We start from the raw sequence: 15,000 nt of genomic DNA, 5'->3' as shown, positions 1-15,000 counted from the left end.
CTGGATTACTGAAACAAGGGAAAGTATTTGCATAAAAATAGAGTTCAAATCCCAAAGGATTTGTTTGGTACACCATCATGGCCGCCATTCCTTTGTTTTGGAACACCAACATGGACGCCGTGACGTCATGTGAAAACGCTCTATAGAATATTTGCATGATGACGTCATTTGACTACAAGTTCCATAATCCTTCAGGTTTTGCTTGTCTCATGCTAATTAGACCTATTGTTATTTTTACCCCGTTGGCCATACAAAATTTAAATAAGACAATTAAAACAAACTGAATTCTGGTAGTTGTAGTCAAATGACGCTATCGTGAAAGTTGGCTGTTATCACACGAACGAAAGAGAGAAGTGATCTTTGCACTTATTCTTAAGCAATTGTCTTTTATAGACACCTTAAAAATTCTGGCGGCTTCAACGGGATTCGAACCCATGAACCTCTGCGATACCGATGCAATGTTCTACCAACTGAGCTATGAAGCCACTCAGTAGCCCTTATTCACGATAGCCGCCATGTTGGCTTTCAAATTGTCATGTAGATTGGCCATGTGCTATGCTGGGGGGCAAACATTGGAATAAAGGCAAATTGCGGAAAATCGGCTGGTCGAAATATTGAATTAACATTGCTCAAAGTAAATTTTAGAATTTAGAACTAAGTACCTTTTATAATAATTTTATATCTTTTGATTACCTCCGACATTTTGACTTTCTACTTCGTTATCAGCCCGGGAAGGTAGGGGGGGGGGGGGGTGGGGTACTCCCAGAAAAATAGTGTAGGGGTGTGCGGCCCGCTTCCCAAAACCCTTACCCTATTTATGACCAAAATCTGCGATTTTCCCTACCCTATTTATGACCTGACCAAAAATTTAATACCCAATTTATGACCTGACCCTTAAATCAATACCTTGGTGCAGACCTGCCTTATAATTATTCCCTAGTTCAGACCAATGTTAAAGGCAATGTTTATCTGTTTATTAGGTAGGTTACATGATAAAGAAGTAGCTTCTAAATAAAAAACGAATTCAAGACTAGAGTGCAAAAATGGATACCCTATTTATGACCAAAATGGCGGAAAATTGGCCAAAATCGATACCCTATTTATGACCAAAACGGCTGAAAATCCCTACCCTTTGGGGCCACACATATAATCTTTTAATACCTGTAAACAGCAGTCAATAAGAACGTGGATTATTTCACGGCTTTGAACATCCTTTAAGTTTAGCTTCATTAGCTTTTCAAATGCATCTACAAAGTCCTATCAATAAGAATCAATCAGGCGGCTGATCAGTACAATTATAACAGCTTCCGCCAGCTCGATTATCAGAATATTTGAAACTAAACTACCAAATACCAAACTACGTTATATAAAATCAAAATAAGTCAAAATAACTATCTGTTTGCATCTTCTTTGCAAATGAAAGAGAAAGTCCCACACCTTACTTTACACTATTAGAATTTTTTTAAATTTTAAATTGGTGCTCTTGTGCAAAATACAATATCAAAAAAAGGATATACCTCCGGCTCTCTATGATTTACTTCAACCAGCTTCGACTGTCCATAATTATAATACCAGGTATGCCACTAAACAAAACTTGTACAAGCCATTTTCTAGAACTACTTATGGCCTAGCAAGGTTTAGCGTAGTGGCATCAAAGACCTGAAAAACGATGCCTATGAAAATTAAGTGTCCCCCACCCCCTCGACAGTTTTAAAAAAAGAATAAAAGCTCTTTCTACTTGACAGTAAGGCATGTGATTAATTTAGCTAGAGCTTCATAAGTAGTTTCTATAAGTACTGTATAACCTCCACCCACTTGTAACTGCTCTGTGGTAGCAGCCAACTCGAAAGCTTGGCTCCTTTGATTACTACACACCTTCTCCTTTGTTATGTTTAATTCAATGTATAGTTAGCTCTGTATTTACTTCTTTTTATTCTTATTGTCGTTGTATTGTAATTGAATAAGTGTGAATAAAATGAACTTGAATGAATCACACTACCTAATGCTTTCTAAATGATGTGTAGCACAATCACCGTACCCACTTGGGGGTGACTCAGAAACATTTCCTGATTTATTCAGTTTAACGTCTTCAATGAAGCTATATTTTTGCTGAATGCTAAGGTTATCCTTGTTGATTAGCATACAGGGTGTAAAAAGGGTAAGCGACTTTCCTTTCTTGAGAAAACAAAGGAAAAGGATAGAAAAATAGGATAATTTTGAGTGTAACGCGTAACACAATTTTCAAATTGAAAGTCTTCAAAACCATTTTTCATAAGAGAGAACAATTATGTGGATTAACGAACACTAACCAGTGACAACACGCAGTAAATACTACATATGAGCCAAATTAAAACAGTTCAAGTTTATTAAAACACATTAAAAAGATTCAAAATTCCGTAGTTTCCTTACTGTAACGCTGTGTTTTGGAATTCTGGCGCTCGCTAGGTTATAGTTTGAAACAAGTCTACAATTGATATCTGTGGCTTCAAAACCATCTCAACTAAATGCTCATACCTTGTGCTTTAACATACAGAAAAATTAGTTTGAGGGATCCACTACGAATGGAGAAATCATTCCTCAAAACAGTCGCTACGCTTTTTCTGTTCCGCAATTACGCAATAATATTTTTCGAGACCACTTCTTTCAATGTTGCTCCTGCTCCAACCAAGGCGTAAGTGGGTTCCAACCAAGCATTTTCTGAATGCTCACAAGTTCCACTAGCTATTTCCACAGTTTCGTCGTCGTAGCTTTCAGGGTCGCGAAAATATTATCCTTTGACTGAGTCGCTACGTTTTTTTTAACATGCCGGGCCATATTGAACCTAGTCTTGAGTGCCAGTGAACATCACAAATCTACTTCGCAAAGAAGCCATGATTTCCACGTGCTTCACAAGGCTTGGTAACCTTTCCTCTATGGATATTATTGGGAAGTCTACAATGTCTTTTCAGGGGCAATTTTCAGGAAATTGAGAGAGACATCTGCTCTGACCTCAAATTGTAAAGTGGAGCAAAAAAGTGGAGCAGAAAGCCAGCGTTTAGGGTGTCAATAGAACTAAATGAGGGGATGCTATCCTCCATGTAGTGAAAGCTTTCTGTTTTTACTTTTTATTTGCCTCAAAATTGACTATCTGTATGAAAGACCACGCCTGCAAGGGGTCATGGGTAAATCAAAAATTCAGTTTTAACGGACCAAACATTAATATTTTCCGAACAATTAGAAAGATATGTAAGTCTGGGTGTGAAATAAGCCAAAATAAGTGATTTTCACCCCAACAAACACAATTTCACAATTTTTAGGTATGTTACAGAAATGGGTACCGTGATCATGCTACTTATCAAATGCGACTGCCAATTTACAAAAGCAACAACAACACTTCGACGCCAAAGAAGGATTGTAATTTGTTCCCCACAAATAGCCTATGATTTGGGCTTTCCCTCTCTTTGGGCTTAAGATATAACTGTTGGTAAACTCGCACTTGAAGATAAAATGTAAAGGAAGAGTCAATAACAAGATTACAAAAGAAAACATACGCTCATTTTTGATTATCAACTGGTCTGCGATCAACTTGTAACTAAAACTTACGGAAAAGACAGTGGTTTTGCTCACGTGAACTGTGAAAAATCGGTTACATAGTAGCCAATGAGCCCAAAAATGAAACTTTGAGTGGTCCCAGGGAAACATAACTCGGATTTAAAGATCAGGGCCTTATCGCCAGATCAATTAAGGTTTCAAAATACCAGCAACATTGGAAATAGAGAAAACAAAACTTTCCACCCATACTTGGTATCCATAACATACCAGCACGCTGCCTTGCAAAGCCCACAAACTCGCAAAGCAAAGTAACAAATCGAACTTCTGTCAGCTTGACGTCAAGTTGGAAAAAAACTCTTTAGTTAATTAAGGGAGCTACATGGTTAAAGTTTTTATACGCACGCCAGGCATGCCGGGTCTTGTTGTAAGAGTTGCGCATACGCATTAGACCCCGAATGCAACTGAGAACAACTGCACATTGACACATTCATTCACTTGCAGTTCTGATGAGCATGAGCTTTCTTTCCGAGAAAGACGTCAGTTTGAAACGACTCTGGTACCGGTATTATCAAGACTTACTTACCTCACTGGTCATGATAACAAGAAATATATTCTTTCTGACATCAGTGTTCATGCGTTGTTTACGGGCCAATTCCAACAGCTTGGTGTTCTCCATTGCAGCAGATGATGTCATTTCAAATTCACTTCCACCTCTTTTTAATGACGAGCCAGTGATCCACCAGCGTCCTACATTCAAAAATGTGCCATCATTAATTCACTGTACAATTTTCCCCACCTCTGGTATTGCACCATACACGGTTCAACCTTGTTGTTCATATGCTCTTTTTTGCCAAATCCAAGGCAAGTTCTACCTCAAACCTAGTTATCAGCTTCAAAATTTCAACGCAAAAAGAATGCTACCGCTGGGGTGTAGGAGCCACTTGATGGGCTCCGGTAGCTAGGGTGATATTCCAAGTAAGGAAAATATTGCCGTATGCCACCGTGATACACATCTGTTGAAGTTGTGATGTCACGTTACCACGCGACGCCAATTTAAAGAGAGGCGTAACTGCCAAAAAATATTCAGTATAGTTTATTCAGTATCCAGCATCTCTGGTAGTTTCGAGTTCAATTGGAGTCTTCAAGTACAGTTGTCAAATAGTTTCAAACGGTGCACAAAATCATACACTTTACTGAGGACTGTAATCCAGGGCCGCAGCCAATATGAGGCAAACCGAGGCACTTGCCTCTGTCATTTTTTCGTGAAACTTTAAAATAAAGCGTGATTCCAGTGTTGTCTTTCAAATATACAGTATGGGGCCCAGTTCTCGGCCACAAAAAACGTAAACTTGTATTTCCTACCTTGGAATAGCCGTAAGGACTTGAACAAAGACAACTAGCTTCAGCATTCAGTTTACACATGTGAAGCTATCGACTGCTCAACCCTGTTTTCTCCCGAGTAATAACGAAAATGGACGCGTCGTTCGTGGGTCCAGTTATCAGCCAGCGCGGCCCAGTTCTCGGCCACAAAAGAGTGCCCTCGATTCCTCAGAATAAACAACACTTTTTTCTTTCACCAATTTTTTGTTGTTAAGTCACTAATAAGGCTTGTGTTTGATATTTCGACCACAAAGTATCCTTAACGAGCTTTGTTTCGTGTTAGAAAAGGAAGTTTTTTCGCACACCTAGTTTTTCTCATAATTGCTCCATGGCAAGCGAGGCTAAAAACAGGGTCCGGTAAGTCAGAACTCATAGTTTTAACCCTTTGGCTACTAGAGATTTGGCCGAAAAACACGTTTTGAAGCTAGTTGAGGGGTTTTTTGGTCACTGTCGTGCTGTTTAAGAGCTAAATCTCCCTACAAACCCGTTTCCAGGTTGTACACTCCGCGGCCTTTTCAGCCAGGTGCAAAATAAGCGCTTGCAAAGTTCGGGCATGAGCAGAAAACAAAATTTCGACATCGCTCTCTTTTCGCTTTCTTTGCCTCATTTTTTTTTTGAACTTGCTGGGCATTTGGTAGGCTTTACTTTGGTGGGAAGAGTTTCTACGAAACCTTTCATCATCTTAGAATGAGGTGGTCAGAAAGGTAGGTGGGTAATGGAGCAAGCTTTTCATGGTGATTTTCAGGTCAGTGTTACATGGTTTTTTTGGCCGTTTCTCCAGTTTCCTTGACTGAATTGTGCTCATTCTGGTATAGTTTGAAAGATCTCTTCTCCCTGCATAAGTTAGTGGACAAAGCTGTTCCTGACCGTTAAAAGTGATGACGTCACAAGGGGTAGATGGGACCGTGGATAAAGCTGGACGTATTTTGCCAGATAGTAATCAAAGGGTTAATTCATATCTATTGTCAGAACATGCCACCCCATTACAGCTTTACTTTTACAAATGATTTGACAAGAAAACTCCATACAAAACTATGACCGCTTTTTAATTTAGTGTTGTCGACGGCGAGAAGGGTGGCCGAGAATAGGCAAATACGCAAAAGTACCAAGGAAATATTGAGGAGTGATAAAATAGGCTAGGAAAAGTTTATATTTAACTGAAAGCGTTATCACTCTACGTTCTTGATGCCAAGAATTGGCTCATTTGGGACTCCTATACGGATATGTAATTCAAGTAGCCGTAAGCAAACACGTTTTCGTGGAAACCAAATTCACCTTCCTTCGTGTCACCTTGACTTGCTCACAGTATATAGTAGCTGTAAACTCAAAACTCGGCAGGACAAAAGGCAAGGAATCAAGCTACCTTTGGAAGCAATTTCTTTTTATTCAGATTCATTTGTGGCGCAAAACATAAACGTTGAACAAAAAATTGGCCGAGAACTGTGCCTGGCCGAGAATTGGGCCCCTTACTGTACTCACCACTCATCATAAACACTTAAAATACCTACGAAGACAATTTAACCACGGACATTGCCTCAGTCATATTTTTCTTCTGGCTACGGCCCTGTAATCGGTCTTTATTTCGTTCCGGTTCTTCTCTTGTTATACAAAAACGCTTCACGATCTGAACTACAATTTCGTTCTTTCTTATAAAGGGGTAGTATCATGGGAATTATCCCTTTTATTTTGACCATAAATTTATTAAATCGAGTTTCGGTGACTTTTTCATTCTTAAATAGCTTCTGTATCACCGCAGTGTGATAAAAATCGATCAAATTTTAAAAGAAATATGAGCCACAGTTATTACGGAATTTATCTAAGATGCAAGGGGAGTACTTTAAAATGTCGGCACGATGTTTTCAAGTTGGCATTCATTTTAATCTTGGCTACGCGTAACCAAAAACACTTAAGAATGGTTTCTGTGAGCTCAAATAGCCGTTTTGAAGAAAATTTGGCCATTTCTTTTTGTTTGCCATCGGTTAACAGGTCTCCTTTGCTTCTCCTTTACTGAAATAAGATTCATTCTGCGGTCACAAAATGAAGAGCGGCCAGGTTACGAGTGTAATTTGCATTGCGTGACCCTAAAATACGCGTTCCGATAAACGGTGTCAGAGGATAGCAAGACGCGTTATTGAAGAGTTAGGTATTCAAGTAATCTTGGATCGTTAGTCTACACATGGGATAGCCGTCGGCACAACGGTCATTTTGGGAATCGGCATTCTGGGACACATTATCGGTTTGATGGTGCAGCGCATATGAACCTTTTGGAGGCTCAAAATAGTTTCTCCTTTGTTCAATCAAATAAACATATTCTGTCCTTAGATACAGTTAGGGTAATTATATCAAGACGACATTTGGCCAGAGTATTAAGTACCCATCGCAGATTTCTCACATTATATTTTCCTACAAAATAACGTTACCATGGCAACGATATTAGGCATTTCTTTGAGCCCTAAAATCAACGCATGCGTAAATGCTGATCTTGTAACCCCATCATTTTTCCTTATTTTGCAACTTTACTCGTTTTTATCTCTGCTTCCGGACGGTAAATGTTTTTCATTTTTTGCATGTTAGCTTAGATTAATTTAAACCGTTTGTCTTTCAAATTTAAAAAAATTCTGTAGGTGAAAAAAAATTAGAGACTTTTCAAAAGAACTTAATTTTCTGAAAAACTGACCTACAGATTTTGTTAAATTTTAAATATTTTAGAGGATTATTTCTAACATTATCTGGAAACGCTGAATGGGAAGATTTCACCGTCCCGTTTTTTCCATTTTTTGCACGTTAGCTTAGATTAATTTAAAACGTTTGTCTTTCAAATTTAAAAAAAGAATTCTGTTGGTGGAAAAAAAAAATAAACAGACACATTTCAAAAAACTGATTTTTCCGAAAAACTGGCCTACAGATTTATTGAATTTTAAATATTTTAGAGAGTATTTCTAACATTATCTGGTAACGCTGAATGGGCAAAATCTCGCCGTCCCATTTCTTCAAAAAAGGCAATATATGTTGATTTTTAGGCTCAAAGAAATGCCTAATATCGTTGCCATGGTAACGTTATTTGGAGGAAAATATAATGCGAGAAATCAACGATGGGTACTTATTATCCTGGCCAAATTTCGTCTTGATATGATTACCCTAACTGTATCTAAGGACAGAATATGTTTGTTTGAAAAAAGGAGAAACTATTTTCGAGCCTACTTAATTCAAACGACCTGAAGACACCTCATACGTTCAAGTTAGCCCACACATCACAACTTCTAACACAGCACATCACTACACTGACTCCCAGTTAAATAGCGCATAGTTTGCAAAATGCTATTAAGAGCGTTTATGGCATTACTAGCCAAGCTCCGTCGTATTTAAGTGAGTTGATTCCCATTAGGAACAATGGCAGTTATAATTTAAGATCTAGCGAGCAATGCGTAAAGAGTGGATAAAGATTAGTGACAGGCCTGCACGGACTCCCTGTGTGATTTAACTGTAGATGAATGTAGCCTTCAGTGGCTGAATAAGTGACAGGCCTATACGGACTCCCTGCATGATTTAGTTGTAATTGAATGTAGCCTTCATGCTTGGGTGTATATCTTCAGGCTCGAAAACCTTCAAAACAAGCACAACCTAGTTTCATAGTAGAGCGGATCGAAAATACACCGCCGTGATTGGTTCCCCTCCATATGGAATGGGCCAATGATAATACATTTTCGATTCTCACTAACCGCTCTTACACATATAAAAGGGTCACCCGTCACAACTTATGCAGGAATAGAACTGAGTTGTTCTACTATTCCTACACATATTACTGTTGTCAGTAAATAGCAACTGAAGAGATTCGTACAGAATCCAAACCGTCGGTCTTGCTGGAGACCATACATATATTATCAAACACCATTTGATAATGACAAACAACATCCTACAGAAGTATCTCTCGCCATCGGCAGGATACGATAATGAAAACGACGACATCGATATACCCAAAACACCCGAGGGAATACCTCAAAACGATGACCTCGATTTGCTATACAACAGCAAATATGAAATGGAGGATTCTGTAGATGAAAAGAGTCCCCCAACATCATAAAGTCCCCCAGCATCACAAATGGAACCAAGGCACAAAAGCTACTTCCAGAAGAAACAAGAGAACAGCCTGTCTATAACGTCTGCTGAAAACCAAAGACCAAGCAGGAAACGAAAATATGTGGACTTAGCTTCTTTAGAGACTAATATAAGAAAATCTAAGGATTCAATTAGGAAACTTGAAGAACACTTAAACAAGAAAACCTGTCCAAAATCCTTTCAATACTCGGCAAGGGCTAACATCCCGCCGGATGACACTTTTCTCAAGGAAATAAAACAGATCAAGGAACAAGCAGAACAAGGCTTCGTCAGCGCACTCACGCGCTACCACAAAAGGCGCTTAGAAAGCCATGAAAACAAATTTAAAAAAGCAAAGCTCTTTAAAAACAGTAGCAAAACTGCCAGCACTCATGTAAATAGGTCGACGCGAGAACAGTCGCATTCGGCGAACACAGAAAACATTGTAAATTACGATGTAAGTAAGGTTGAAAAACTACAGCAAGATTTCAACGAGCTTAAACAAATAATGTACACACACGTGTTGCAGACTTCTTCAAACAATAAAGATATTGAGAAGTACAAAAGTCTCTTTCCTGAAAATCAAACCACCGTGAAGGGGCCTATAAAAAGTACAGGGATCAACACAAACATTAGACGCAAACAGCGCCGAGCACACTTTACTCAAAAACGGATTGCCACGGAAAGAAAATCAAATGAGAGATTCATTAAAAATCTCTCCAATCTCCAACTAACTGACAACCAAGTCAACGTTATTTCCAAAGGGCTCAAATTTGTCCCGACACGGTTGACAGATGAGAAAAATATTAGACGCCAACTCTTGCAAGACTTTGAGAAATTCGCGAGACGAATGCGTCTACAATACATATTCCACGCAAAAAATACAGAACCGCACCCATTTCACGTCAAATCAGACTGGGTACCACCGATTCAAAAGTCAGTTGCCCTTGAAAGCTACTTGGAAAGTGTCAAAATCCAACTTGCAGAGATCAAACCGTCAAACCCTAAAAACAATCTGTCACACAACGAATACAAAGCCCTTACAGAGCTTGTTAACAACACTGAGATCATTCTCAAAAAGGCAGATAAAGGAACAACTGTCATAATGATTAAGTGTGATAAAATACAAGAAGCTCAAACTCATCTCAACAATAGAGAACATTATAAACCTCTCAAAAACGCCATGGTGGAAGAAACATTACAAAGACTTAATGAGCTTGTCACACGTCTTCACCAAAATAACTATATTGATGACATGACTAAAAAATGGTTTTCTCAAACACGCAGTCCCCCTAGAATCCCAATATTCTATACGCTCACTAAAATCCACAAACAAAATCCGGTCGGTAGACCAATTATTTCGGGCTGCGAAGGCCCTACAGAAAGACTATCATCGTTTGTGGACAAATTACTACAGCCGATTGCGCAGTCACAGAAATCGTATCTTAAGGATACAACACATTTCATAAACTTTATAGAGAAGAAAAAGTTCCCTCAAAATACTATTTTGGTGTCTATGGATGTAACAAGCTTGTATACAAACATACCGCAAGAGGAGGGTATTACAATAGTATGCAAAGCATACGAAAAATTTCACAACTACAACCCTCCCATCCCATCCCACCATCTCAAAGAAATGCTTTGCCTTATCCTTAAAGAGAATTCATTCCAATTTATTGGAAAAAATTACCTCCAGACCCATGGAACTGCAATGGGTACGAAAATGGCAGTTGCATTTGCGAACATCTTCATGGCGGAAATAGAAACAAAATTGATAAACCAAAGCAACACAAAACCAATAAAGTGGAAACGTTACACTGACGACATTTTCTCATTGTGGGATGATTCCAACATAAAGGAAATAAACCTGTTCATAAAACAAGCTCACAACTTCCACCCTACAATCAAATTCACGGCTGAAATCTCAGAGATAGAAATAATATTTCTCGACACAATCATATCTAAAGGAGAAAGATTTAGAAACGAATCGATCCTTGACATCCGAACGCATTACAAGCCGACTGAAACCTTTCAGTACACACATTTTACCTCGAGCCACCCACCAGGCGTGAAAAAAGGTTTTATTAAAGGTGAAGCCCTTAGACTCTTTAGAACAAACTCTTCTGAAACAGCCTTTAATGACAGTATCACCAATTTTAAATCGCGCCTCATTGCGCGCGGCTATCCTCACAAGATGATACAAACAACGTTATCAGAAGTCAGCTTCGCCGGAAGACAGTCGGCACTCCAAGAAAAAGCAAAAGCACGGAAACAAATCTTGCCATTTGTCACAACATACAACCCATCAGTGGGTAACTTTAAAAATATACTCATGCTAAACTGGGACTTAATACAAAATCAGCCTTTGCTGAACACTATCTTCAAGAATCCGCCCATCCTATCGCACAGAAGAGGTAAATCTCTTTCACGCAGGCTAGTTAAAGCTAAGTTATGAAGGCTACATTCAATTACAACTAAATCATGCAGGGAGTCCGTATAGGCCTGTCACTAATTCAGCCACTGAAGGCTACATTCATCTACAGTTAAATCACACAGGGAGTCCGTGCAGGCCTGTCACTAATCTTCATCCATTGAAGAAGTTCCCAGGTCATGCACCTCCTCATCCCATAAAAGTTTAAATATCTTGGAAACCAGGTAAAAGCCGATGATATTTTAGCAAATCACCTTTTGTCTCTGGTGTTAGTAAGACTTCCAATGACACTTGCAGCTGGACTTTGGTTGCTTGACCTGGAAAGGTACAATCAAAATTGATTGAAAAGAGTAATAAATGAGATCTTGATTCTAATCTTGGCGAAATGTAAAAGGTTGGCAGGGTGGTCAGAACAATGGGCTCTTTGCATGATAGTGTCACATGGTACAAAATCCGCCATATTGGATGGCAAAAGAATGCAACAGGCCCCAAAACAAACCGATTTCAACTAGCCTAGTGTGACTTTTCTTTGTTTTGGTTTCCCAGTGCGTAGCTTGCCATCCAACGGGGCAGATTGTATACCATGTGACAGTTTCATGCAAAGGGCCCATTTGTCGCGAGTTTGAACTCTTGCTGGTTGACTTTGTTGGTTCTCTCTGACTCCAAGAGGCCTTTTCCTCTAAGTATTCCGGATTTTCGCTTCACCAAAATAATACACGTGAATTTATCATTCTTAAAATGATTTTAATTCTTTTTCTGTCTCCTTAATCATTAGTGCTCTTTTGCTTGGCTATATGTTAAAAGCACTCATAGTAATTTCCCTTGCCTCTCGAGCAATCCTTCCTTCCCCACCCCCCTAAAGTAAGGTTGAGGCAGTTGTTCAGGCAGTCTGTTGCACCCTCCCCTCACCCATTGGCTGATGACTGCAGGAAAGTCCTAAACATTCGTAGGTTATAACAGTGCAAGCAAGGACCACCGCAACCAAACTGAAGCAACGGACCCTAATTTATCAAAAAACGAAAAAGGGCAAACCTGATTGACTGATAGAGGAATGGATTTATTATCTTACAATACAATGCAATACCTACTTAATTGCCCACTACCCATAGGGGCTTCTCAGGGCCAATGAAACACAATGAACGAAACGACAGAACACAACAACAACTGTTTAGAATCCCAACTGGCCGGAGGCAAACCAGTTGGCTATTTACAAGTGTGGCCGAGAAGTTGAACCAAATTTAAGGAGTGGTCAGAAGAACTCCGGATCTCAAGGCAAGCGTCCTTACCACTAGGCTGCACTGCCTCCTCCATTCTTTATCGGCTGTATCCAACATTTTGAAAGGCACTGCCCTTCTTTATCAAGATTTTAGGATTTTACAAACAAGTTAATGTGAACAACCATGACCTCTACTACGAGGGATATGCATTTGAGCCAAGGCTATTTCCTGTTGTCTGTTGACTCCCGTAAACGTCACACCATGCACCTTACTACCCAATCACATTCTAGGTGCCTCAAGCTTATGGATTAGTATGCCTAGTCCGACCTTTGCTGCTGTGTCATTCCAGTTCTGTCTTAAGTGCGAAAAGACTTAAGCTCAGAAGCATATACACTGAAAATCCTTGTATGTGGAGAGAGTAGAGAGAAAAGTAGCGTAGGGAGTCTGCGCAAAATGATCAACACCGTCTTCATTCTCTTTTACCCACACTCAGGAACAACATAGAGACTTAGCATCGCCCTTAAGTGAAACGGCAAACGGCGGGGTTCTGTTTGTCATTAACGACAGAAAATTCACTACAAGCCCCGTTTTAAACGGACGCGAAATTGTTGGCCAACAACTCCAACATTGTTGGGTGTCACATGTTGCGTCCGTTTGCACGCACAGTTGCATGTTGTTGGGAGTTGTTGCACGAAGTTTGAAACTGGTCAAACAGTTGAGCCAACAACCCCCAACATTTCTTTTGTTCGTTGATCGCCGAAGTGTGGCGCAACAATGTTGGATTGGTTTGAACAGCTCTTCCAACATTGTTAATGGGGGGGGGCATGCGCGTTACTTATGGTCACCATGGAGATAGATTTTTCTAAGTTTACAAGGTCTTATGGGTCGTGTCCTTCCCATAATACATTGCACGTCCTTACATTGTTGGGAGTTGTTGCGTCTGTTTGCACGGGGCTTAATTCTAGCTTCATATCTTTTGAAGAGTTACTCGATATCTGTAGACAACAGGTCAAAAATGAGTCAGAATCAATCAAGTTTCTATAATTTATGACAAGACGCCCATTTCGCTCTGACGTATGCCGTGAGGCTGAATCTCCGTAATAACGGTCCCTACTCCTGAAGGCACAAATCAGTCTAAAAAATTACTACCTGCAAAACTAAGCGAATGGCAAATACAAGGCTTTTTCACACTGAAGTAGTTTATTATATACTCAACAGAATATCACGGTTCTGATTGGTCAATGACGAACGCACAAATATGTTACTGAGTGCAACGCGGAAGTTGCTATGGAAACAGCGATGGAGTAATTTTGTTGAGAAACATAAATAAAAAAAATTATGAACTTGCTCGTGTATTTAACGATTTATGGTCATTGACACTCGTGATGTTTTGAAAGTTCTCAAGTTGCACTGGCCTAACTTTTAAACCATCACTGCTCATCAATAAAGAAATGCACTTGCGTTCATACGATTTCCTTTACTTAATAAAATGATGTACAATTCGATGTAGTGGGTATAGGTTATATTCAACGTAAATACAGAAAATATTTAGTTGATTTTGTTTAGGTTTCATAGCACTATAACTCATAAATTCAGTAAGTTATTAAGTATGATAAGCAATTATCGATTTGAGACATCACACTGACAAACTAAGGCCAGTGGAGTAGTTTTTACGCCCAACAGTAGCGTCCAGCTTCCCGCCAGAAAAGCCAATGTCAGGCATATGTGCTCACAGGGACCGATATATAGTAAGATGTCTTGAATTTGTTCGCCTCACACGCAGCAAGGAAGGGAAAGAATCTCAAACCACACTATTATTATATTCCCTGAAGTACTTCCCCAATCTCATGGACCATTTAGCTCAAAAGGAAAGAAATGGAAAGAACTTTATTTAAGAGTCTATTCTTCAAGCGCTGGAGCACTAATTGGGGACATGTAACCTAAAATCAACAAATAATTATTAACACAAATCAAATCAAATATTGGTTTTTGAAAACCGGTAAAAAAACCTCTCTGTGTAGAGTAGAGAACCAACAAACTCAATTCACATGACCCGGGCCACATTGGTGGGAGGCGATTGCTCTCACCCATGCGCCATCCCTGCACCCCAAACCAAAGCCATGGCGTGCTCCTTACATGTTTAGGCAAGTTTTTGCAAAGTTAGTGAGAAACAAGTCAGACCAGAGTTTTTCTCTTGCCTATTTGGAGGCCTTTGTTGCATAAGTCAGTTAATGATCATTATTATACACACACATTTTAAGGCTTTGGAGCATCTTACTCGACTGTCGAAGGAGTGAACGCAGAAATTTTCTCAGATGTTCGATTCTTGATGGATCATATCCCGGG

The 15,000-nt window shown here is 39.5% G+C and overlaps 1 protein-coding gene across 1 annotated transcript in view; it reads right to left on the bottom strand.

The window, feature by feature from the left end:
- LOC138013172 (nucleolar MIF4G domain-containing protein 1-like) overlaps positions 1 to 15,000 on the bottom strand; it is a 27,463-nt gene that overhangs the window by 6,731 nt on the left and 5,732 nt on the right. Inside the window, exons 7-10 of the mRNA XM_068860182.1 lie at positions 14,933 to 15,000; positions 11,692 to 11,754; positions 4,115 to 4,278; positions 1,162 to 1,257 (exon numbers count right to left, since the gene is read on the bottom strand). The exon at positions 14,933 to 15,000 is cut by the window's right edge and continues 63 nt beyond it. Of these exons, the coding sequence (XP_068716283.1) occupies positions 1,162 to 1,257; positions 4,115 to 4,278; positions 11,692 to 11,754; positions 14,933 to 15,000 (391 nt within the window). The remainder of the gene's footprint in view (positions 1 to 1,161; positions 1,258 to 4,114; positions 4,279 to 11,691; positions 11,755 to 14,932) is intronic.

The sequence above is a fragment of the Montipora foliosa genome, chromosome 8, assembly GCF_036669935.1.
Source record: "Montipora foliosa isolate CH-2021 chromosome 8, ASM3666993v2, whole genome shotgun sequence".
NCBI lineage: Eukaryota > Metazoa > Cnidaria > Anthozoa > Scleractinia > Acroporidae > Montipora > Montipora foliosa.
This window is presented reverse-complemented; position numbering and strand designations above follow the sequence as displayed.